The following is a 24,797-nucleotide window of genomic DNA, read 5'->3' on the forward strand; positions in this document are numbered from 1 at the left end:
CTTAAAGATCCTAGACTAGAAAGTCTAGATCTAGTGTTCTTAAGTTAGATCCTAAGTTACAAAACTTGGATCTACACTTTAATGAAACATAAGTTATGAAACTTAGATTTTCATCTTGTGAAATGTATGTAAGCTTATAAGCTCTTATTTACAACAAAATTAGAAGACCATAAGCTATAGAAACTTAGATCCAACACAAGTGTATGAAGTTATAACTAGAAAGTTATACTTCCATGTTCTTGAATTTATAAAGTTAACTTTTTGTTTCAAGAAATATGAGATCAAGATTAACTAGTAATACTTGACCAAATTAACAACATCACAACTTTAAAGTACTTACAAAAGAAAGAATTAAACTAAAGTACAAGTATTATGTTCATGTTTGTTTCATACTTAGGAAGATTCAAATCAAAGTTTGGATCTTAGGATTCAAGTCTACAAAACTTGAACACAAGTATGATTATGAAACTTATGAACTTTAAATCTTGAAAGCATTTAAATGTAGAACCATAAACTAACAAGTTTATGTTCTTGTTCTTGGTTCTTCATCAAACAAAAGATTGAAGAAAGCAAGATTCATGGAGATGCAAACTAGGAAGTTTGATCTTTAACAACAACAAACAATAATCAAGTAACAAAACAAGTAAGAAGTAAATTGATGATGATGATGTATGTTTCAGTTTTTTAAAGGAAAAGAAGAAGAAGAATAAAGCTTGTTTACTTACAAAGTAGAGAGAAAAGATGAGAGAAATGAAAGTGTAAAATGAAGTGTGTGTGAAAAGTGAAGAATACAAATAAATAAGTAACAAATAAAATGAAAAGGAACTCCCTCCATGCTACAAGAGGTGGACGGTTTTTGGAGCTCAAAGAGGAAGGTCAAATGGTGCTTTCAAGTATTGGAATGAGGTGTAAGCTTAAAATGGTAATAAAGTTAAATGCATGCTTGGTGCAAGCATGCTTGTGACAAGTCTCTTCATACTTAACTTAATTAATCTAGTTCTTAACTTTAATGAGTCATTAGCATGATGTTGGGCTCCTAATAGTCCATTAAGAAAAGTAGGGTGGGCTTCCAAGTCCATTAACATGAGTCCATGTAAGTAAGTAACAATTAAATAAACAAAGCCCAAGTAATTAACTAGTAACATTAGTTAATTAAAAATGATTAATAATAATTAACCATGAACGTAAATAATATTCCAAATATTATTCGTGAAAAGTACGTGTGTCACAAAGACAAGTCGGGCATGTAAAGTCAAATACGGTAACAAGTAAATGTACAAAAATACATTTATTAATGTGCAAGTATTAATAATAAATATTAATAAATATACGTTGGAAAATCCAGGGTAGTTACAGATATGCCTCAACTATATAACACAAACCTATATAACAACCGAGATCTCAATGAAACAGGAGACTCGAGTTTAATTCTTGGTAACGAAGACTCGTTAATGAAGACCCGTAGTTGTCGACCGAGGGGTTTACTATGCGAATACTCCCGGGGACTTAGAGCATGGGGAGTGGCAGCCTGTCACCACCCCGACGTCGTCCCCCACTCCCTCCTCCCGTTGCCTAGTCGCGTTTCACCTCAGTCAATCGCCCACGCGACTAAGAATGCAATGGTTATAAAAAATAAATAAATAAATTATTAAACAACGGCTATTCTTACCGTTATTTATTAAAAAAAAACTCCCCACTTATATAAATCCACTCCACAATTCACACAGAATTCACCCATTTCACATACAAATTTACATACAACTCACAACTTTAAAAAAATATGGATTCTTGTGATGTTTCGATGAACGTTTACTACGGTGGTGAATTGAGCGAAGATTGGAAGATGTATTACGACCCGCAATGTAAATCGTTCGATTCACTCGACGTAACTTAATGGGACACAACACGTTTGTTCAGCTATTTAAGAGAGTATGTCGACTTCGAGGCCTCGGATTTTATGTATATTGTTCCAGAAACAGAGAAATACGAGTTTCCCATGACCGAAAAAGAATGACAACAAATTGTCGGGAAAGCAAAACTCAAACGCGAGCGTATCGGGTTGTATTGTATCCATATATGGTCCCAACGCTTCATCACTCGACCACATCCACACTACCCGCTCAACAGTATCGAAGAGGGATACGTGATTGAAGACTCGATCGAGCCGTAACGTTATATAACAAAAGAAGATATTTCAGAAAACCACGATAAATACATTTATAATAGTAAAAATGTATGTATATATATATCTATATCAATTTAGTTTCATTAATATCTATTAAAATCAGGTGAATTGGGTGAATATCGACTGGATCAGGTAATCATTCCCATCCCTAAATACAAGTTAATTTAAAAAGAAATTCATCCATTAATTCTTCAAAATCGGTTTGGACCTCACCTACTTTTTCATTCTAGCAAACTGGGATAGTTTGAGATGGACTATATATATCAAATCTAATCTAAAATCCAAAAATAGATATAGATATAGATATAGACTAGATTTATGAGCTCGTGCGTTGCACGGTGACTCTTAATTAAACAAACTCGAAATGTAAAATGTTATATCGATTAACGATATGATAAAGACAGTATCACAAGTAATTTTGTGCATGAAATAAACATAATCTGCTCAAGTATTTTTGTTTGAAGAACTTTATGTTGTTTTTCCAACAAATATGTCAAATGAGTTGTAATGTCTAAATGGGTAAGATAATGTAACTGTAGCGTTCTATGTTATTTTAATACAATCATAAGTAGAATAAAACATCACCTGAAATGTTGAAATTTAATTCATGATTCAAGATGAGATTTAAGAGCTCGTGCGTTGCACGACTACTCTAAAAAAAAAAGTATTCGAAGTCTTTTTTTTGAGACTGTGTAGTTGTAGTAAACGATCATAATTTCGAAACTCTTAAGTTTTGATAACATTTGTAATGGAAGTAAATGTATTGAAATGATTAGTATTGTAAACGTCAATAATGAATACAATTATAATGTAGCTTTCGATAGTTCATATTGAATTACATCATCTCCAAGTTGCTACCACGATAAGTTTACAACAACAATGTTTCCCCGTAAATACAGCCCCACTCAACAATGCATAACCTGAATGTATAATCGTGTTATTACATGTAGGTTTTAAAGAACATTATAATTATAATTTAGTTATGGTTGAAGATATGTACCTGACACGTGTATTATGAAAGTTATAATCGCAACTTTTGTAAACGAAATATTCTTTGTCTTTATATTCTATTCACCATATAATCGCCATAACCCCAACCAACAACCAACCAGCCATCCGCGTAGTACACTTTCAACACAAGTTTCATTAGCCATCATGGGAAAGTGTTGATCATTTCAGCCGAACTGCAGTGTTGTAAATGACTTGGAAATTTTTGAATGTATCGTCTACATGCTTAATATCGGGTCCTTGTAAAAAGATAATATCATCATGAGCAAAAGTAAAAATAAATTATGGTGAGCCCACCTACCCAAGTAATAAGAATGAAAGTATGTCATCCGGTTAGAAACAACACTAATGTTTTGAGTCTCTACTTAGAGATTACAACCTGGTCACAAAAGTAAGAATTCATTGCAGGTGTCAAAAAGCAAATACAATTCACCAAAAATAATTTAATTTATAACAACCTAATCAACATCACAGATACAAAAATAACACTTACTACGCAGCCACGCAGTGTGTACAAAGCGAACTATTCTTTCGCCTTTTACTAAAGACTACCGTGTGCACGTTGCTTTAAGTGGCATACGCCTATTTTTGGAAAAATATCACTTACTATCCTAAAAAATAATCATCATATCATAAAAGTAACACCAAATATCCATCGAAAAACAAAACTATCAACTGAAACTCGACCTCCAAATTTCAGCCACAAAATCAACGAGAAATAAATTCACCAGGCTTACCTAAATCGCCAAGAATATAAAGATAGAAACAACATTCAGGAAACGAATTGAAAGCGATGAGGAAATCATATAAAGGAAAATCAAATAAAACCTGACATTGATACAATTTAATGATAAAAAATAAACCTGGGATCAATACAATTTAGCACTAAAGACAAAAATCATAACATGACACAATTTAAAGGTTAATGATATTAAAATAAGGAGATTACCTTCAATGAATCGGTTGTCATTATCGCATGTGTATATTTTCTCACTACAATCTTCGAACTTGTAGAAGAGAGGTAATCGACACCATCCTCAATTCATATTTTGTTTTTAATTCCTTAAATTCGTAAGTGAGGATTAAGAAGTTAGATGTCTTACCTATGAATCACATTCGTGACCAATGTAACATTAATCACATTCAAATCCATCAGCAACACTGAGTTCACCGTATTTAGGGCCAGCCATTTTCTTGCACTTTCAGCAACTAAAGGTAATCCAGCCGTCATCCGTATCAATTAAGTAACTTTACCCCTTTACAATAGATTTAGTAACCTATGAATAAAAGAACTTGAGAATTATGTTTACACAACTCAAAAATTAAAATGCAAGTGATGGTTATATTTATTCCATAATTGACACCATGCATATGTCTCCCATCTGTTGCAAGTGTTTTAGCAGGTCATTTAAAAAATCGTTTGGCAAGTCGTTTGACTAAATAGCTTTGGAGTAATTTGCAACATATGGTTCAACATACAAAGTTTTTGTTAACATAAATGGCAGCAATTGTAAGTTTTATTCAACATGAAGCACAACAATAACACATACTCGATAGTAAATACATGAATATAATAACTTCAAGCACAAAATTAAGAACAAAAAATATAGAATAATCGTAAAAATTACAAATTTAACACATTATCAGTGTCCAATCTAGCATTTTAGAAGTTAAACATCAGTACTTCAACCTCAAATCTTCAACCATTTTTTTACCTGGGTTTATGGTTCACTAAGCTCAGGTCTAGAATGAATTAATATCATGTAGCTAGACATCACATACCCACAACATAAGCAATTAGGTCACATCACATACCCAAGTTAGTGCAGGTGCTTTTTTCACACAAACACAGCAAACTCAAATTTAAGCCATAAATAAACATATTATTAGCTCCTATTTAGTACATACGTTTGAATAGTTCATAAAAGCAATTTGATACTAATAGAGACAAAATGACCGACTACAAAAAGTGTAATTCATACATTCTTAGCTAATACTAGTAATAAAACAAAGAAACAAAACATAAATCTAAATTTTTGATTGTGTATATGGAGGGAAATAAAATCCTAGAAAATACATTTTAAGTCACTTTTTGGAACCATAAAGGTTACTACTGTATATAGCTATGGAGGGAAACTGAATCGCTTAAAATAAACCAAATTAAAAAGATCTCTTCAAATTTGTAGAATCATAATCCCGCCCAAGTTTCTCTCACACAACCAATAATAAATAAATAAATACTAGTAAATAAATATAAATAATTTCCGTACGAAACCTAAAACCCCCAAAATCATACCCTTTTTCACAATCACCTGAACAGCTTCTTCGTATTCCTCCAAAATTGTTCATCGTCATCTTCACTTATTCATTCATCGTGATCTTAATTTCACCCTCGCTCCAAATTCATCAGCTTTATTTTGGATTTGTTATTACTTATTAGGTACTAAATTTCTACCTTTTAGGGTTTTACAGTTACCTAAATGTTCGATTTGTTTATGCGCAGTCTCAACTTTAAAGTTTTAAACTTTTAAGGTCATAGTTAGAGTGTCAATTCATGTTACTTATCGATTGTGCGCGTGTAATGTGTAGACGATTTTGGATATAATTAATTTAATTTTGATTATTTTCAGGGTTTAATGATGCACTTAAGGTCATGTGAGGTGTTATCGACATCGAAGAAATTAGAATCTGATTCTTGTACGGAGAATCATGATATGATTGTTGCAGATAGTCAACTTGAAGCTGAACAGATGCCTTCAAGTTCAGGAAAAGAAATTGCTGTAATTGGGATTCAATCTGATATGGTTGAATGTGTTACTGCTGACGTCATACAAGAAAAAGAATCTGCTTTGGTAAGTTTGAATTTGTTTGACTCTGGTTTAAAAGTGGAAACAAATTTATCTACTTTTAAAGTAGATACAGATTCTGAAAGCACCATTGATGAACGTGATGTTGTAAAAGTTTCGAAAGACAATAAAGACAAGAAAGGGCCATCTTTATTATTGAATAGCTCACTGGATGCAAACAAGAAGATTAAAAAGAAAGTTACTTTTGTGTTCGGTGACATCGGTAATGCTTGTGATGAGAAGGGCGAGAGCGTTTTAGGGCTTAAAAGCTCTAAAAGGGGGAGGAAGAGGAAAGTTTTGAATAGTTCTGAATGTAATGGAGAGGTGAGGGCTAAAGGTAGGGTTTTGCGGTCTAATACTGTGGTGATGAGTGAGGGAGTTAAGGTGGATGATGACAAACTTAATGAGAGTGTTGTTGGTTTTAAAAGAAAGATGGAAGCTGAATGTTTGGACCAAACCGAACTCGAGAAAGTAGTTGGTGAAAAGAGTCAAAGGGTTGGTAGACCGAAGAAGAAACAAAAGGTTCGTGGGAGACCTCCGAAGATACAGGGTGAAGGTAGTTTGAAAGTAAAGATAAAAGTTGATAGCTTTAACAAAGTTGAGCTCGAAAACAAAGGCGATGAAAGCACTTCACTTATTGGAAGACAGCAGAATAAACGCAAAGGGAGGCCTCCCAAACTGTACAGTGAAGAACAAGGACTTCAGAAGAACAAGCACAAAAATTCGGTTGGGCATAAACGTCTTGGTAGACCACCTAAAGTGCAGGAAGGGAATGTGTCAACAAAAAGTTTGACTAATTCCAAAAAGGGGAACAAATGGTTGAAGGATAAGGATGTTAAAGAGTCTTCCAAGTGTAATAATCTGCAAATTGGTAGGGCTTCTAAAGAAAGCTGTAATAACACATCTGCTGAAGAGTCTGTTAGTATTCAAAAAACAAAAAAGATGAACAAAAGCAGCGGAAAGACGGAACGACGAAAGGAACAGCAGTTGGTGAGAGATCAAATAGTTAGTATGATCGTGAAGGCAGGTTGGAAAATCGAGTATCGAAAAAGGTTGGAAAGGGAGTATATGGATGCAGTATATGTTGATGAGGGTGGGAAAACACATTGGTCTATTACTAAAGCTTACTTTAGTCTCAAGAAGAAAATTGAAAAAAAAGTTGCTAGTGCAAAAGAAATTGAATCGTTTACTTTGATACCCGATGATGAAATGGGCGTACTGTTCAGGGCGGTTTCGAAGGTAAGGAGTGATAAGAATCAAAAGAAGAAATTTAAAGCCAAGAAGAATTCACGTAAGGCTGATATAATCATCAAAGGAGAGGTTGAACTTAATAAGCATAGGAAGGATACTGAGAAAGCTACAAGAGAACGAAAAGTAACTCAAAAAAGTCGGCAGGGTCGGAAGCCACGGTTGGTAGCTCGTAGCACCAGTAAAAAGTCGGATCAAAACAACGATGACTGTACATTATACAGTGAAAAGCGAAATCTTTTATCTTGGATGATAGATTCGAGTGTTGTTACGTTAGGCGGTAAGTTGCAGTATGGGGAAGGTAGTAATGGGGTGATTGAGGGCGAGATTACTCGTGATGGGATTAATTGTAAGTGCTGTAATGAAATTATTGATATAGCAAGTTTTGTTGCTCATGGTGAAGGTAGTAAATTCAGTGAAGGAATTGGAAACATATATTTAGAGTCTGGATCGTCTCTTGTAAGGTGCCTGTTTGAATCTTGGAAAAAAGAAGAATCTTCTCGTGTTAGATTAAATCATGTTAATGTTGATGTTGAGGGGGAGGATCCTAGTGATGATACGTGCAATATGTGTGGCGATGGTGGTGATTTAATCTGTTGTGACGGTTGTCCTTCGACGTTTCATCAGAGCTGCCTTGATATCCAAGTAATTATTTCTCGATCTGGCTAATTTGTGCCCTATTTATCAAGTTTTCATTTTAGTTTTTACCTATTACGGAGTATTACTTATTACAATGTGCTAATATACCTCTATTTCTATATCGAGTTACATTGAGTAAAGGGATAATGAGGTAGTTTTGTTTCCCTTTTTAAGTTTTAATAATCAAATAATTAATTATGTCATTGATGTTATGAAACTGACTATCTAAAGCTGTTTATTTGACCCTTCAATTATCAGATGCATAAACTATCTTTTATCTATTAACGTCAAAAACTGATTATTGTGACTGCGTATTGCAAGACTTAAACAAACACTCCTAAAGCCAGTTCAGATTTTAAGCTATGCAACTCAAGTGTATAATTATACGTTTGTTTAATGGATGTGCTACAAACTAATGTTATTTTGTGTGCATTGTAGAGTTTTCCTTCTGGTGACTGGCATTGTACGTATTGCTCTTGCAAATTCTGTGGTCTAGATGCTGATGTCGCTTCTGAAATGGATGATTCTGATGATGAACCAACCGCTGAAATGCTTACATGCTGTTTGTGTGAAGAAAAATGTATGCAAGTACAATTTAACTCTGTATTTAATAATAAAATATCTCATTTGTGTCTTACTATACTCATCCTGTTTTCGTGTACTCTAATTGTTTTTTATTTTACAGTTCACAGCTTTTGCTTAGACGAAGAAGATGCTGTAGAAGATGATTCTAGTAGTTTATTGTTCTGTGGGACGAAATGTCATGAGGTACTATGCTATTGTATAGTTGGTTTATATTAATTTTTCTTAAGATACAATAATCATTTTTTTCGAAAAGATGCGTTCAACAATTAACATACTTTTAATCTTAAATATGTCCATATGAATATTTCATCATAGGATCTAAACAACATTACTTTCGATCTGACATTTTTTGCTTTATGATAGATACACAATGAACTCCAGGCGTATGTTGGGGTTGAATTTGAACTTGAAGATGGATTTTCATGGAGTCTACTTAAGCGTTCTGATGTCAGCCAAGTTTTTGCACTTGATGATCAGCAGAAGATTGAATGCAACTCCAAATTGGCTGTTGCATTCTCTGTTATGGATGAATGTTTTGAGCCAATACTGGATGAGAGAAGTGGAACCAATATGATTCAAAATGTCGTTTACAGCTGTGGGTGAGTTTTTATTGCTATACTTTTATACGTTTTATTTATTTATCGATATTATATTTATATTTATATTTGTAAAAACATGTATGTATATAGCATATAGGTGTTGTTATGGCTCATTGGATTTTTAATCATAGCTTCATCTCTTGATAATTTTGGTCAGGTCAAACTTCAGAAGGTTGAATTATGCTGGTTTTTATACAGCAATTTTGGAGAGAGGTGGCGAATTGATCTCAGCAGCATCCATAAGGTGCCTCATTTTTATATTCATTTATTTATTATTTTGACTTTTTAGAGGTGTTTTACTATAGGTGCTGTTTGATGCTATACCATATACTGATTTTCAGAAAAATGAACAATCTTTATCTTTACATAACAGGATCCACGGGCATCGTTTAGCAGAAATGCCATTTATAGGAACCCGTAACATGTATAGGCGTCAAGGGATGTGTCGACGGCTTTTAGATGCGATCGAAAATGTATGTGTTTATTTTTCATTGAGCTTTTTTTTGTTAGAGGTTGCGTAATCGTTCGTATAATCAACAGTGATCTGAATTATACAGGCTCTTAGTTCTGTTGGTGTTGGAGAACTGGTGATACCTGCGATCCCAGACCTATATGAAACATGGACCAACGTGTTTGGCTTTAAGCCTCTTGAAGAATCAAAGAGGGAATCCATGAAGTGCATGAGTATGATCCTGTTTCCTGGTACCAATATGCTTTGGAAACCGCTTCTTAAGAACCAAATTATCAAGAAATATGTTAGTTCAGAGGCTGGTGAGTAATAATGACTTTACCTGTTTAATCTATTTTTTTTTTAATGTTTTTGTTGTGTTTATTATGTGTTGGTACGGTGCGGTATGTTGAGGTGGCAAGATAGATGCTTCAGCCATGTTGGTAATGGACTAATGGGTCCAATTCGGTTCGGGTTGAAAATTGTAACTGGTTTAGTCGAATCATGTTGACTATAAAACGCCTTTTGTGCATTAAAGGTTCACATCTAGGGATGGCAATGGATCTGATATGGATCGGATGATGCCATATCCACATCCATATCCATTTAATTTTTCTTCATCCATATCCATATTCATATCCATATCCATTTAATTTCACTTCATCCGTCCATATCCATATCCGATGGATTAAGCGGGTTATTGGATATCCATTGGATATCAAATGAAATGTTAATCTAACGATGAATTTATCAATTTAATATAGATTATAACACATGTAAATATTTAATCTTTATGTTTTTGATTTGTTACACATGTTTTCATTGTAATTTGTCGCCGATTGTTTTTAATTAAGCAAAATACGTTATAATATAAGTAATATACGTTTAAATTAATCTAAATATGTAACTTTGAGTATTGTTAGTAACAATTTAATAATTGTGACTATCACAACTCTTATTTTCGTTAATAATTTAAGAATTTGTAAGTTATATCTATATGTATATCGATATGTAGATTTATATGCATATATTTTAATATGTATGTATGTATGTATAAATGTATTTCGGGTGATAATGGATATATCCATGGATGATAAATTGTCATCCATATTCGATCCACGAAATATTTAGATCATCCATATCCATATCCGTTAATTGTCCATTTACATCATCCATATCCATTATAAATGGATCGGATTGGGTGGATGTCCATGGATGCAACATCCATTGCCATCCCTATTCACATCGGGTCATATTCAAGCTGCTTGAGATATGTATAACCTAAATTGGCAAATATCTAACCCAAATTATGTAGTTTCAGATGACGAAACTTTGGGATGTACCATTGTAGAAGAAGCTACACATGTTGAATCAATGAAACTGATTAAACCATCATCTCCAACTTCCAAGATTGTTCCAAAGACCACGTTTGACTTAAATGTTCAACCTGGAGCAACTGATTCCGATATTCAACCCATTGATGACAGTTCTATCTCAAGGGATTCACTAGTTTTTAAAAATTCGTTTAAACCATCGGACTCAAGGACTCAATCCTTGGTTCTGGTTTGAATTCTATTTGGTCTGTCAAACTGAACCAATTGATCGGTACGTAAATATTGTTTTGGTGTCCTTATGTTGTAGTAAGGTAGGGGCGGTTCGCTTGAGTGCTCAACCGCCCCTTAGCCCGGTGCTCATCTTCTAATTGTCGGTTAATATGACACGACGGCATATGGACTGATATACTCTTTTTTACAGGTAAATTTTTTGTAAAATGGAAGAAGGCGAGTCAAGAGTTCCCGGGAGACTATTTGTTAGAGTTCATTACCTTAATGATGCTACTTACAGCTAGTGGTCCTGTAATTTTTGGTGCTAATGCTATTATTTGTAAATACATCTTGGTAGTGATATTTTGGCTACTAAAAGAGTGTCGTGAGTCTTCACTAATGCTTATATATCTGATGACCTTTTGGGCTGAAATTTTTGTGGTTAAAAGTGTTGCCTACTGATATTATAGTTCTGCACTATATAGTTTTGTCAAGATGGACATTGGAATAATTCGGTAACATATGCATTTGTTTAATCAGTTACTAATGTCATCTTCAAAATTATTATTAGATCAAACATATAAAGCAAACAAATATAAATAGGATCAAATAATGATACTTGCCTTTAAGATGTCTCTCAGCTTTGTTTTGTCCTCCACGCTCGGACCAAGGAAAGTGTATCAGTTTGGTGAATAACAAAAAAAATATGATGTCATAATAATAATAATGTTAACTAAAATAACCATAAAAAACTAAAAGTTTTTGACTTTCATATAGAAAGGTGTCTAGACCGAATAGCGACCTGTTGCATGGACTTATGCAGCCAACATTGATGTCATGTCATCTTGTTCAGTTAGTTTCTCTTAGGCGGATATGGCTAGGGCTGTTAACGAACCAAACTCGAGTCGAGCAGTAAAAAGTCGAGCTCGGCTCGTTCGATACTATGTTCGAACTCGACTTGAATAGATGTGCACAAAAAAATGATCCGATCCGAAAAAATACCCGAAACCGGATCCGCCGAAAACTGGTTCTAAAAAAATAGGATCCGGATCCGAGACCCGATGGGATTTTGATGGGATTTGAGATTTTTGAAGGGAATTGGGTTCAGTTATATTAATTAGTTTTCGAAAAAAGCAAAGATATGATCACAGGTGGCGAGGTGGCCAGGTGGGTAAAGAAAAAAATAGGAACATGTTAAATGGGGTTAACGGAGAAATCTAACGCCCGTGACAATTTTGGACTTTCGGTGTAAAAGGTACAAACTCTCAGACTAAAAAGGATAAAAGGGTAAAAGGTAGAAGGTTTTCTCTGCTCGGGCTACCCGGGAGGGCGAGTAATCCGACCCCATACTCTAGTGTACGCAGCCCAACATGAATACTCCCTGAGTGTTTCCAACCCATCACTGGCCACCACTAAATATTCGTCTTAGACAGAATTCGAACCTAAGACCTATTGCAAGGAACTCAGGAACATAACCACTGGACTATTTAGTAAAAGGTAAAAGGGTACAAACTCTCGGACTGTTAGATTGAAAAATAAAGTTTGAATTATCCGTGTATTTTTTAACAACCACAAAGGACTACCCTTGTAATTTTGTTTCCTATTTTTATATTATCCAATGATGCTTTGCCATTCATTTACATAAGATACACCATGAACTCAACATCAAGTAGGTATAAATGAACCTAGGCGCTCATGGGCTACTCACGCTTCACTCATTAAAAGATTCGATTCGATACGAGCTTCAAGTCGAAATCCCAACATGAACATATCTGAAAATTGTTTAGTAAACGAGCTCGAACAAAGTTACCAATCTAAACGATTTGTTAATTCATATTTTTTTTTTGTGTTAATATTTATACAGCATACTCCCTTCGTCCTACAATAAGTGTTCACTATTGACTTTTCAAAGTCAATTTTTTTCAACTTTGACCGTAAATATTTGTATTCGTATTATATAATATTTGATGAAAATTATATGAATGAATTGAGTTTTTAAATGTATTTTCATTCATACAATTATTCTTATTATTATTATATGATACAAATAAATATATTTATGGTCAAAGTTGAGAAAATTTGACTTTAAATAGTGAACACTTATTGTGGGACGCCGGGTCAAACATATTTTTTTTTTTAGCTAAAAACTTTAACTTTATTAAACTCGAGCTTCATCAAAAAGATGAAAACTCGCAACAAAAATACAAACAGAGGCAACGAGGCTCACACCAAAACAAACATCCACTACAAACACCTATCGAGCTAAACAACAACATATAAAGAAACCAAAACACTAAACAAGTCTGAAAGGAGTCGAACACATAATATCAACCGGGACAAACATATAATCATACATACTACTCCGTATTAATTTTAACGAGTCGAACTCGAGCTCAACTTAAATTTTTATAATATCAACCGAGCCAAACTAGAATCTAATATATTAAGCTCGAATCAACTCAAATCGACCTCAAAAAAAAAAAACTCAAATCGACCTCGACCTCTTTAAAATTTAAACGAGTCAAACTTCAAGCCTAGTCAAACTCGATTGTAGTCGAGCTCGAATCATTTACGGTGAGTAAAAACTTTCATGCCAAACGGACGTAACAATTACCTTTAAATACAACTGTGAGTTATTTGAAATCCGTTTTCGTTTTATTTATTTTAATCAAATAAATATCTGATATCTGATAATTAAAATTAAAAATTCTCTTTATTATTTCTGCATAAATATAGTTTTTTTCTAAAGCTCTCTAAATTCATCAAAATAACTACCTGCTTAAAAATTCACAAATCCAGCGTAGTAGATCTACATCCTCTCATTTCAGGTAATAAATCAGTCTCTCGATTTCAATTTTCTAAAATATTTATCTCTAAATCTGTAATTAAGCGATGCATGTATGTTAATTTGTTCATAGATCTGAGAAATCGACGAATTACACAAGTATATGCTCGCTGAATCGATTCATTTCACTGAAATCAACAATCTTGTGATCAGATCTGATAAAAAGTAACCGTTTTGTTCAGATCTGGTTTTGAATTTTGAAGAATTTGAGGAAAATGGAGACACTTGTGGTATATGCACAACAGGAGCAGTTTAATAACAGCTACACAAACGGTAGGCGAAATCATCATGATTCGTTTAGAGATATTAATTGCCGTACTTTTCAATCCGGGTCGGGTCTACTTCCTAACCCGGTTAAGCCTCGTTCTTCACCTGTTACCAAACACTCCTTATCTAATTCAAGTCCTAAAACACCATCATCAAATAATTTGAAAAAACATGTTAGTGATCAGAAGATTAGAAGAATTACTAAAAGTAAATCTGTTCCTTTACCACTTGATGTCAAGCAAAAAAGTGATGGTTTGAATTTGAATTTGATGAATGATGATTATTTTTATTCTGAGTTATGGGCTGGACCTGCTTATTCAAATTCACCACCACCTAGCTCATTGCCTATGCCTAATTTTTCGATCAAGCCTAAAAGGACTGTTTCACTTGAGCTGCCTTTAGTTTCGGTTTCGGATATATGCTTGTTGACACCGAAATCTGCACCACCTTCACCTACTAGGGGTCATGGTTATAGTAAGTCGTTCCGTAAAGATCTTTTTAAAAGTGATGATGATAATGATGATGAGTTTGCGACAAAGACACTTCGTCGCATTCTTAATCTCGACGACTGATGTATTAGGAGTGGTTGTATACCGCTCATGTAAATAAAGATATCTACTTTGTTTTCGTATGTTTAGTTTAGGCTGTATATAGAATAAGTAAGTAAGTAAGTCAGTGGTATTTTCTAGTTTCATACAATTTTCTGTGTAGTTATGGTTATCGTGTAATGGTACAAGGTGGTTGGTGTTAGATTGATATTCTTGAAGTTGAAACTGATTCGTAACTTGTTGAAGTTTCTTGAGAATCGTAGTTGGGTTGATATTGGCGTGGTATATTGATACCGGTGTTGGATCGAAGTTGTGGTAGTTGACTCTGGCTGTTAAAAGGTCTTGGCTGCCTTAGTGATTGGTGGTAGGTTGATATTCTTGAAGTTGAAACAGATTCGTAACTTGGTGTAGTTTCAATGGAATCGAAGCTTGGGGTATATTGATGTTAGATTGTATACTATTGAAGCAGATTGTCGGTGTAAAAAGGGTTGGGCTGCTTTGGTGGTATATGAATATTCCGGAAGTTGATACAGATCCATATATTAGAAGATTTCTTGGAGACGGAAGGTAATATTGGGATTAATGGGACTTTTTGGTACTGGGTCATATTAAGTATGGAAGCAAATCTTGGGTGTAAAAAGGCGTTGGCTTTTTAGTTGGCTGGTTGTTGGTGGTAGAGTATCAGTATTCTGAATGTTAATACAGATCCATAACTTGTTAAAGCTTCTTGGGAGATTGAAGTTTGGTCTAGGTATGGGACTTAATGAGGCTGGATTATATGTAATGGAGACAAATGTTGTTCTAAGAAAGGTTTATTACAATGTTCTTGCTTCCATTAACAGGTTGACAGATTCATTTCCTGTATATCTATTAAGTTTCAAAGAGAGATCAGTCCGTGTTTTCAACGAATCTGTTAGTGCACAGCTGCAGTATACGTACTCTTCTGCTGAGGTTGAACTGCCTAGTTTCAAAATAGGTTTCTAGGCTGTTATTCTTGTATATGGTGAAACGTTAACGAGTCATTCATTTGCTGTCGGATCTTACTTTATTTCTGTCACTTGGCTCTCATCACAGTAATTAAAATCATCGATCTGGCATTAGGATGTTCCCGTCTCGTATTGTTGTCTGATTGCAGCTGTCGGATCTTACTTAATTTCTCCTGTCCATTTCTGATAGTTTCTGATCATACTGGGTCATCAGTTTTTCTTTTTTCCTCTTTCAGTTCTTACTTTTTTTTATTTATTTCCATAAGATAGAAATAGAATTTCAAGTCTTCTGTTGTAGTCCTCCGATTCGTCATCTTTTCTGGTTTTTAAGATAGAAAAGTGGGAAGAAGAGGAAGTAAAATAGCTTACTTGTTTCGCCATTTCTTCTGTACGGTTTTATCGGGTAGCAGCTTACATTAGTTTTTAGGATGAAGGTCAATGTCAATGTTCCTTTGGTGTTTCAAATGATAGATGGATCGTCTTTCGAGATGTTAATAATCTACCCAAGCCACTTCAGTTAAAGGTGAGAATTTTGCAAGCCTTGATTGTATCTAAATCTAAATTTCTATAATTTGTTGATTCTAACGATATTAATTTATATGTTACGTTGTATATGTCAGGGATTTCTTCACTTTCTTCACTCTTTGGGAAGTTGTGCTTTCAGAATACATTGGTTATAGATTGTAGTTGTGAATCTTTCGAGTATAACTTCTTTTTGAAGGTTGGTTGTTTTTGTTTTGCCAATATTTTCATATTATGGGAATAGCTTTGTCATTAAAGTACAGTTATTAATTATATGTTTATATGTTTACATACTGTGTGATGCGTTGCAGTTGAAGAAGCTGTAGATGGGAGAGTAGCATCTTCAGAGGGCTATCTTCCGAAGCAGTACTCACTATGGCTGTTCTTTTGTTTAGTTTTTTAATCGCACTTTTAATTCTCTTTTGAGCAAGACTTTATTCGAAGCTTATGGTTGTTTTATCTCATGAGATGACTTGGGTTAAAATTAATCTTCTTTAAAAACTACTACTACATTGTAAGGTGAATGTCAGTGTTAAACTGTTAATTCTACATCATCTATGTGTTTTTCTGTAATTGTGAGTAGAGAGGGTCCTAATAATTCAATTTGACCTTACCCATTTTAGATGATCCAGCATGTCATTATTTGTCTACATGATACAGTGAAACTTGATTAACAGCAGCACAGACAAGCTGCAAAAAGTTGGCATCCATAGACCACAGGTAGATTGAAACATGTTTGAAACTTTGGGATCTCATATAGTCAGAATACACGGTGAAATGGTATTCGTAGACCTTATTTTTTTAAACTACTTGTTTTTTGTTTGGAGATGATAGATTTGGGTAGGAGGGAGTAAACATTAGTACAGTATGTTCTATGTTTTCTAAAAGGGATATCATGAATATGGGTTCAACCTTTCTTTAGTCTTCGTAAGAAATGCTAAGGTGATGCTAATGTGTTCGATCTTTAGTAAGCATATGTCTATATCATATCATCATAGAATATGCAATCCAAGTCTATTGTTTTACCAAGGATTTAAATATGTGGGGTCGAAAAACAATGCCAAGCTCGAGCTTGACAGAAGAGCCTTTATTATTTTTATATTTGAGCTCAATATGATTATCTAAACATTGTTAATCTCGGCTGAATCATTTATCACTATTACAATAACAACAATACTCGATCTCTCACGGATGTAAGGTGAGATATGAGGATATGGGATGTGAGACAACCGTCTTTTACCCTATGGTAAAAGAAGTCGTTTATCACTATTAGAATATAGTTGAGTTATCGAAGGCTATTACTAAGCGGCCATTAAGCTTGATATGGCTTGGATTATGATGAGTGACCAACCATCTCGCACATTTTGCCAGCTGACGTAGTTACCACTGTTTGTTTGTAGACACTTTAATTACTAGCGGATTGGTTTCTCTTTATATGTTATTATTAGGGTTTTGACGTTTATGTACCGAATGTTATTTGCAATTTACACTATTGAAGTCTTGAATAGCTAAAACAAGACTTCTGACAACGTTGTTAAAGCCAAACAAAAAATGTTAAAAGAATGAAACTGCAACATCTGCACATAAGAACGAGCACATAAAAGGAACCACTCGATCTAAAATGTTACTCCAATTGAAGTTGCGACACTAAGTTTATGACCTCTGAAATAATTGAAGTACATCCAGCAAAACTGCCATTGTAATACAAAGCTACGGTAACAAAATAACTCCCCGATTCATGTCGTGATTTCTAAGCAACATGGTTTAAAACACATAAAAGATACATAAATATTACCTCTAATGAGGGTATTCACTATCTTTTCCCTTTCTTATCGTTTCGACCTCTTTTTCTGAACTCGCGTTTATCAGACGAATACTGTTTCTTAATCAATAGATTACGCATTGATGTTTTCACAGCTTCAGCAGCAGCCGAGAACACGTCTTTGTCAATTGATAAGCTTCCTTGCAATTTTTGCAACAGTTGTTCTCCACAAGGGACGTCTTTATCATCCAATACGTTATGATGATCGTTACCAGATGCCGAGTTGCTTTTTGCTAAACCAGAGATTACACGAACTCGAGCCAGTGGTGAAGAATTAAAACCAGGCAAGTTGGAGACGCCCATCACCATCCATAGATAATCGGATGAAAATGAAGCTCCTAAGCTTGTTGGAATGAAGTCTTCTCCTATAATAGACACCACCTGTAAATATGAAGCAATATTCAGACTTTTTTACGTCCCAGTAAACGTAAGTTGTACTAACATTTAATAAGGGTTCTTTTTTATTTCCGACCCGTTGTAGTTAGTATAGCAAAAACCAAACCATTATTAAAGTACATGGTTGAGTAACACCGCAAGACGAGAGATACTCACCCTTAAGAAAGACAGAGTTTTGGCAGAAAGATCACAACTCAACAACACTATTCCTGGAAATCTGAAAATCAGAACCAAATCGTAAGTTTTCACTTTCCAAAATCATCATTAAATCCTTTTGAGCGTATGTTAAAATATCAAGAAGACTTTACCCTTGAACAGCTACATAAATTGATGATCCATCAGGTGTTGCACAAAGATCCGTAACTACATAATTATCGATTTCTGTTACATTGGCTTGTTGATGTCCAACCTGTAAGCAGCCAGTAGAAATTTACAAGTGGACTAATAGAGTTTAGAGAGGGATATACCAAAATTTGCGTGATAACATGTAAAAATTTGTTTCGTGCACATAATATATTTCGCCCAGAGTAATAGAAAAAGTAAACGTAAAATATTGATAACTTAAGAGCAACATGAGAAACCTGTAATCCAACTTCACACGTGTGAAGAAGCGACCCAGACGTAAGATCCCACAAGCGAACCTACAACACAAGAATATAAAATTTATTAGCATACATAACTAACCTGTCGAACTATACAGAAGTTAAGGTTCTATAATGTCTCACTGTTGAATCGCCGCTTCCAGAGACTAAATACCCTTGTGGACAGTCCTGATTGAAAACAAAGGCCAGGCTGGACACAAATCTGTCATAGTACATAAATGCATGAGACAATAATGAATATAGTCACTAGCAAAAAACAAATATATACATACTTATTTAAACTAGGTTTGATGTGAAGTACATTGCAAATGGGCTAAGTTTATATTTGTTTAAGGAGATGATTGTTACACACAAAAAAAAATTATGTCATACACCAAAAAGTACAACAGAAATCACATATTGTACAATACCAGACCATCTGTTGTGTACACACTTCTATACTATTTTAATGTAATAAGCTCCATAAATGGGCATAAGAAAAACACAGAATATCGCTTAAAGTAACTAACTCACTCTGTATGGCCAAGGCAATAACTTTGTATCTCATGAGCTCCTTTTAAGGGTTCCTTGGGGAATACGGAGACCTGAGATATGAAGGAAAAAAAAGATCACGTGTGGTTATCTTTTAGTTATTGGTTGTAAAACTGTTAATTCGGTGGGGTATGAGATGTGAATTACACGAATTTTGGAATCACGATCAGCAGTGATAATGAACTTCCCATCGGGTGAAAATTCCTACAAGATGATATTTTTCTGTTAGTAAGTTTGCATTGTAGATGAACAGTAGACAATTAAAATTAACTACTTACGAGACTAGTAATGATGCTACAATAGTGAGCAAGAAGTGTTGATCCTTTCTTCTGGACTAATGATTGATCTTCTTTTAACTCATCTAGCTCAACGACCCATACAACTCCAAATTTATCGGCATAGCAAACATATTGACCATTGTCACTTATAGCAACTGCACTCACTTTCTTCTCTGTTGAACTTTTAACATCAAAGTTGGTTAGTTATTATGTATTAGCTAAAATGAAAATGAGCAATATGCTTAAAGCACATAGGTATCTTTGATTGTTAATATAATTATCAATGCTACTATTTGCTCATTATTTAATCAATTCTTTCCTGATTGGTATTAACTATTAACCATATACAATAGATATGACGAAAATGCACTAATCACAAAGGGGATATTGGACACAAGGTGAAAAATACTACCAGTATTGCATTGTAATGAGTATGTTGATAACAAAGATAACTTACATCGAATACAAACAACGCCATGAATCTGTAGACCAGATATTAACGATTTTGTCGTCTCCTGCAGAAACAAAGAGTTTACCATTTGCGCCATATCGGATTGCTCGAATAGATTCCTTACGATGATCAAAAACCTCATCTCCTCCTAACGTAACTGCACATCCTTCTCTATAACACGATAAAATCGCCAAATTTAAATGTTACAGTTCATATCCAAAAGCAAACATTCAATTAGTGTTATTATTATTATATCAAAAATTATTAATCAAAAGTCCCTTTTCCAAAAAATTATCAATTTACCGGAGATTGAATACACGGAGCTCAGAGCCAACGGCGACGGAGACGGAGTGGTGAGCAGGGTGAACGGAGATGAGTGCCGGAGCAACTTCAGCTTCAATAGCATCTTTGTTGTTATTGTTGTCTTCAGGTGTAATTAAGAGATCATTATCTTCCATTATTATCTCAGTTGAAACCCTAGGGTTTAAGCCGATTTTTATGCCTATTGTAGTTATAAGTTTGTAAACGGTACTTGTGATTATTTTGTATGTTCATGTTTTCTACTAGTTTGACTCGTTTACTTTGGATATTATTAGTTCGCAGCTTAAAGCCCAATGATTATGAAGTTTATGGGCTTAAAGCCCAGTTCTGATGTATGAGATATACTTTTATCTAATACACCATTTATCGACTAAATTTCATTTTTTAAAAATATACTAAACTTAATACTCTAAATTAAAAGATTGTCAAGTAGGTTCATTCCCATTTACTTACTTTGGCTTACTCATTGGGACAAACTTGAAGAAACTAAAGGATTGGCAACCTATTATTGATAAGTTCAATAATAGACTTTCAAGTTGAAAAACAAAAACGTCGTCATTTGGAGGAAAATTGGTCCAAATTAAATCGGTTCTCGCGAGCCTTCCGTTGTATTACTTCTCGCTTTACCGTGCGTCGCCATATGTGTTAAAATTACTCGAGAGTGTGAGGAGAAATTTCTTTTGGAGCGGGTAGGGATTAGACTAAAAAATTCCATGGGTCAAATGGGATAATGTTTTAAATACTTACGGGAAGAGAGGGGGGGGGGGGGGGGGGGGGTTAAATATTGGGTCACTAAAAATTAAAAGTCTTGCTCTTCTTGGGAAGTGGTGGTGGAGATTCAAAACCGAAACCAATTCACTTTGGGTAAAATTCATTTGTAGTATTCATGGGTTTTGTGGTGGCTTGATGTTGAATGATGATATCCATCATCTCTCAACACCGGGCGTGTGAAGTAATATTATTCGTGCAGATTTGGATATTGAAGCTAACTACGTCCCATTCAAACATTCTTTTGTCAAGACAGCTGGTGATGGAGGCTCTATGATGTTTTGGCGCGATCATTGGTTAGGAGAGGATAAATTATGCAATCTTTATCCTCGCCTTTTTAGATTGGAGACAAACTCAGAAGTGCTGGTCAAATATCGGGTAGTTAATCAACACTTCTTGATGTAATGGTCGTTAATTGCAGACAATAAATGCTTTCGGTATACCTTTTTTTTTTTTTTTTTTTTTCATATATTAAAATTTAGTTAATAATTTCTTCTTTAATTTAATTAATTTTTAGTTTATCTTTTATATTTATTAATTTTAATTATTTATCTTAATCTTAATTTGTAATTTTTTTCAACTAAAATAATTAAATTAGATATTCATTTTTATTTTAGGCTTTTATGTGTCATAATATACGCAGGCAATCTTAATTTTCTTGCGTTCTTCCTCGTTTCTGTCTAGTTTTCCCTGCAATTTTATTGTCGATCATTAGGAATCACAGATTCGTAATAACGGTGAAGGGATTATGGGTAATAATTCAGGTGAAAAAGAGGAAAAGGAGATGTAAATGGTACCACGGGCTACATAAAATGAACCCATGTAATTTTGGGTAATTTTTACCAAGGAATTATGAAGATACCCATAATCTCTATTGGGATTATGGGTAATTTTGTAATTTTGTTAATTTTTTAATCATTCTCTATGGAGATCGAAAATGAATCTCCAAGAGTTCACAAACTTTTAACCACGGGCTGCAATTAACATAAACCCTAAAAAAAATGGGGGGTGTGAGAGAGAGTGTGAGGAGAGAGAGAGTGAGAGGTGAGGCAACTTTCAATTTCGATGGAGCTACAGGGAGTCGATCAAGGTACAACGAGGGACTTAGGGATAGATTTACTAAGCTTTTCGAAATCCATTTGACTTCTTTCATGTTTTTCAACTTCCCAGATAGTTGGAATGTTGAAGATTTATGGAAAAAGTTCAAACCATTCGGAGATTTAAGGAATATTTACATGGCAAGCAAAAGATTAAAAAACGGGGCTCGATTCTCATTCGTGAGGTTTGGTAATGTTAGACATGCTGATAGTTTGCTATCAGATCTGGAAAAGGTCACCTTAAATGGTACCACAATCAAGATCTTCAAAGTAAAAGAAAGGTTGAACGATAATTCTGGGATTAATATGCATCAGAAGTTTAATAGGCCGGTTCAACAATGTTATAGCAACGCCTTCACTGATGATAGAAAGTTCAGTGAGGTTGCTGGCCATCAACATCGAGACTTAAGGGATAAGTTGAACAAGCAAACAAAGGAGATGGAAGATTTAAGGAATACACTTAATAGATTAAGGGAAGAGAACAAACATTCAAAGACAAAGAAGATGAAAGATTTAAGATGCATGTTAAACAGTTTAAGGGAAGAGAATAAACAAGCGAAGCAAGATTCTGGTAAAAAATAAATGAGTCATGCTGCTGATAACATCAAAGATAGAACAAAATTCACAGACGAAAGGACTATTAAGTTTAAAGGTGAATCAAGCAATTTAATTGGGAGATTAATCATTTGTGAACTAAAAGGCATGGAATATTTTTTCTAGTTCGAGGATCTATGTATTGCAGAAGGGATGAGTAACTTTTCCATTATATATCTTGGTGGGTTGGATATGCTAGTGGTATGTGAATCTAATATTGCAGCAAATAAGATAATTCAAGATAAAAGCCATGCCATGCATAAATGATGTTGTAATGTAAGCGTGCTTAGCAATTCGTACAAATCTCTTGGTAGATTAGTATGGATTAACATTAAAGGTGTACCAATCACATGCTGGAATGAAGACACGTTCAGAAGTATTGCGGGTTGGTGGGGTAAGATTTTTGAGATGGAAAATTGTTCGATTAATGATGGTAATCAAGATTTAAGTTCTGCAAGTGTTCTAATCCGAGTTCGAAGTTATGTTCAGTATGATGGTTGGGTAAACCTCTTTGATGGTAACACTGTTTGTTATGTTAGTATTCGTTAAGATCCAAATAAGATATTTCAATTTGAATTCAAAAAACATGTTTCTGGTGATGATGATATTGATAAGAATGAGGAACCTGATGAAGATGATGAATTAAATTCAGACGATGACTATGTGGATGATACATTTGATATTTTCGATGATGAAGATAATATTCACAATCTAAATGTAGATGATGTTAATGATCAACAAATCAAAGCCGGTGATAACATTGATTCGGGTAACAGTCCAGGCAAGATTGCAAGAACAATACAGATGTTAAAGATGATGATGCTAGGTCGATGGGAAATAGCCCAGTTACTGCTCAGAACTCCGGTGATGATGATAGCCGGAAAAACCCTGATCGACCAGTAGGAGATGAGGAGTTGGCGTGTGGTGATTTTGGGAATCATTCCCAAGGTGGCATTAATTACACGTGCACTGAGGAAATCATTAGCCCTATTAACCCTACAAACGATGTTAACATTTCCAAGACACACAACCAAACCCTAACTCATCAACTCACTCTTCAGATGTATCCGGCAGCCCAAAACCCTCTGGGCCCAACCTAAAATTAAAATGCAATAGTTCGGTGGGCTGGGTCAAATCAGGTAACATCACTACTCCATTGGGCCACACTAAAAATACTAAATCACATTCAAGCCCGTCATTTTCTGAACCCACTTCAAACAAAAAGAGCCCTAACTCAATGAGTCTTGATAAGCCGAATTACAAGGTCCAAGAGTCTGCTAATGTTTTTTCTCAGAAAAGTATAAGCAAAAAGGGTGCTGGTACCGGTGATTCAACCAGTTTTCTACGTTCTAACAAGTCTAGAAAAGACAAATTAATTTCGAAACCAATTGACAAAAGGAAAAGAGAATGTTGCTTGTGACAACCCGAAAATTTCCAACCAAATTTAAAACTTAATCTTTATATAATTTCGACAAGATAAGCAAAGTCTGTAATATTGATTCTCAAAATTTTTGAACTAATGTTATATATTCAGTTAACCTTTGACTATTGACTGACAATTCACGAACCTCTATTTGTAAATATATATATATATATATATATATATATATATATATATATATATATATATATATATATATATATATATATATATATATATATATATA

The 24,797-nt window shown here is 34.3% G+C and overlaps 3 protein-coding genes and 1 non-coding gene across 4 annotated transcripts; 3 read left to right on the forward strand and 1 right to left on the reverse strand.

Annotated features, from left to right (window-relative positions):
- The first annotated feature begins 3,691 nt into the window (after positions 1-3,691).
- Positions 3,692-3,806, forward strand: LOC139856494 (U5 spliceosomal RNA). The gene has a single exon (XR_011761974.1). It is a non-coding gene; the product is annotated as a U5 spliceosomal RNA (small nuclear RNA).
- An 885-nt stretch (positions 3,807-4,691) lies between these two features.
- LOC139854216 (uncharacterized) lies at positions 4,692-11,429 on the forward strand. Its single transcript, XM_071843532.1, has 10 exons — positions 4,692-4,703; positions 5,824-7,932; positions 8,365-8,506; positions 8,612-8,694; positions 8,875-9,110; positions 9,268-9,354; positions 9,484-9,583; positions 9,668-9,881; positions 10,874-11,163; positions 11,314-11,429. Exons 1-9 carry the CDS (start codon positions 4,692-4,694, stop codon positions 11,125-11,127), a joined length of 3,237 nt encoding a protein of 1,078 aa, XP_071699633.1. The 3' UTR covers positions 11,128-11,163; positions 11,314-11,429.
- A 2,374-nt stretch (positions 11,430-13,803) lies between these two features.
- On the forward strand, positions 13,804-16,824 carry LOC139851366 (uncharacterized). Its single transcript, XM_071840392.1, has 4 exons — positions 13,804-13,930; positions 14,021-16,271; positions 16,369-16,469; positions 16,582-16,824. The coding sequence occupies exon 2, from the start codon at positions 14,163-14,165 to the stop codon at positions 14,784-14,786; it is 624 nt and encodes a 207-aa protein (XP_071696493.1). The 5' UTR covers positions 13,804-13,930; positions 14,021-14,162; the 3' UTR covers positions 14,787-16,271; positions 16,369-16,469; positions 16,582-16,824.
- A 1,095-nt stretch (positions 16,825-17,919) lies between these two features.
- On the reverse strand, positions 17,920-20,866 carry LOC139853318 (uncharacterized). Its single transcript, XM_071842691.1, has 10 exons — positions 20,654-20,866; positions 20,357-20,521; positions 19,900-20,080; positions 19,769-19,825; positions 19,604-19,674; positions 19,214-19,292; positions 19,070-19,129; positions 18,797-18,897; positions 18,645-18,705; positions 17,920-18,473 (listed from the first exon to the last, which is right to left on the reverse strand). Exons 1-10 carry the CDS (start codon positions 20,806-20,808, stop codon positions 18,084-18,086), a joined length of 1,320 nt encoding a protein of 439 aa, XP_071698792.1. The 5' UTR covers positions 20,809-20,866; the 3' UTR covers positions 17,920-18,083.
- Between the last annotated feature and the right edge of the window lie 3,931 nt (positions 20,867-24,797).

Source organism: Rutidosis leptorrhynchoides, chromosome 6 (assembly GCF_046630445.1).
Source record: "Rutidosis leptorrhynchoides isolate AG116_Rl617_1_P2 chromosome 6, CSIRO_AGI_Rlap_v1, whole genome shotgun sequence".
In the NCBI taxonomy this organism is placed as follows: Eukaryota; Viridiplantae; Streptophyta; class Magnoliopsida; order Asterales; family Asteraceae; genus Rutidosis; species Rutidosis leptorrhynchoides.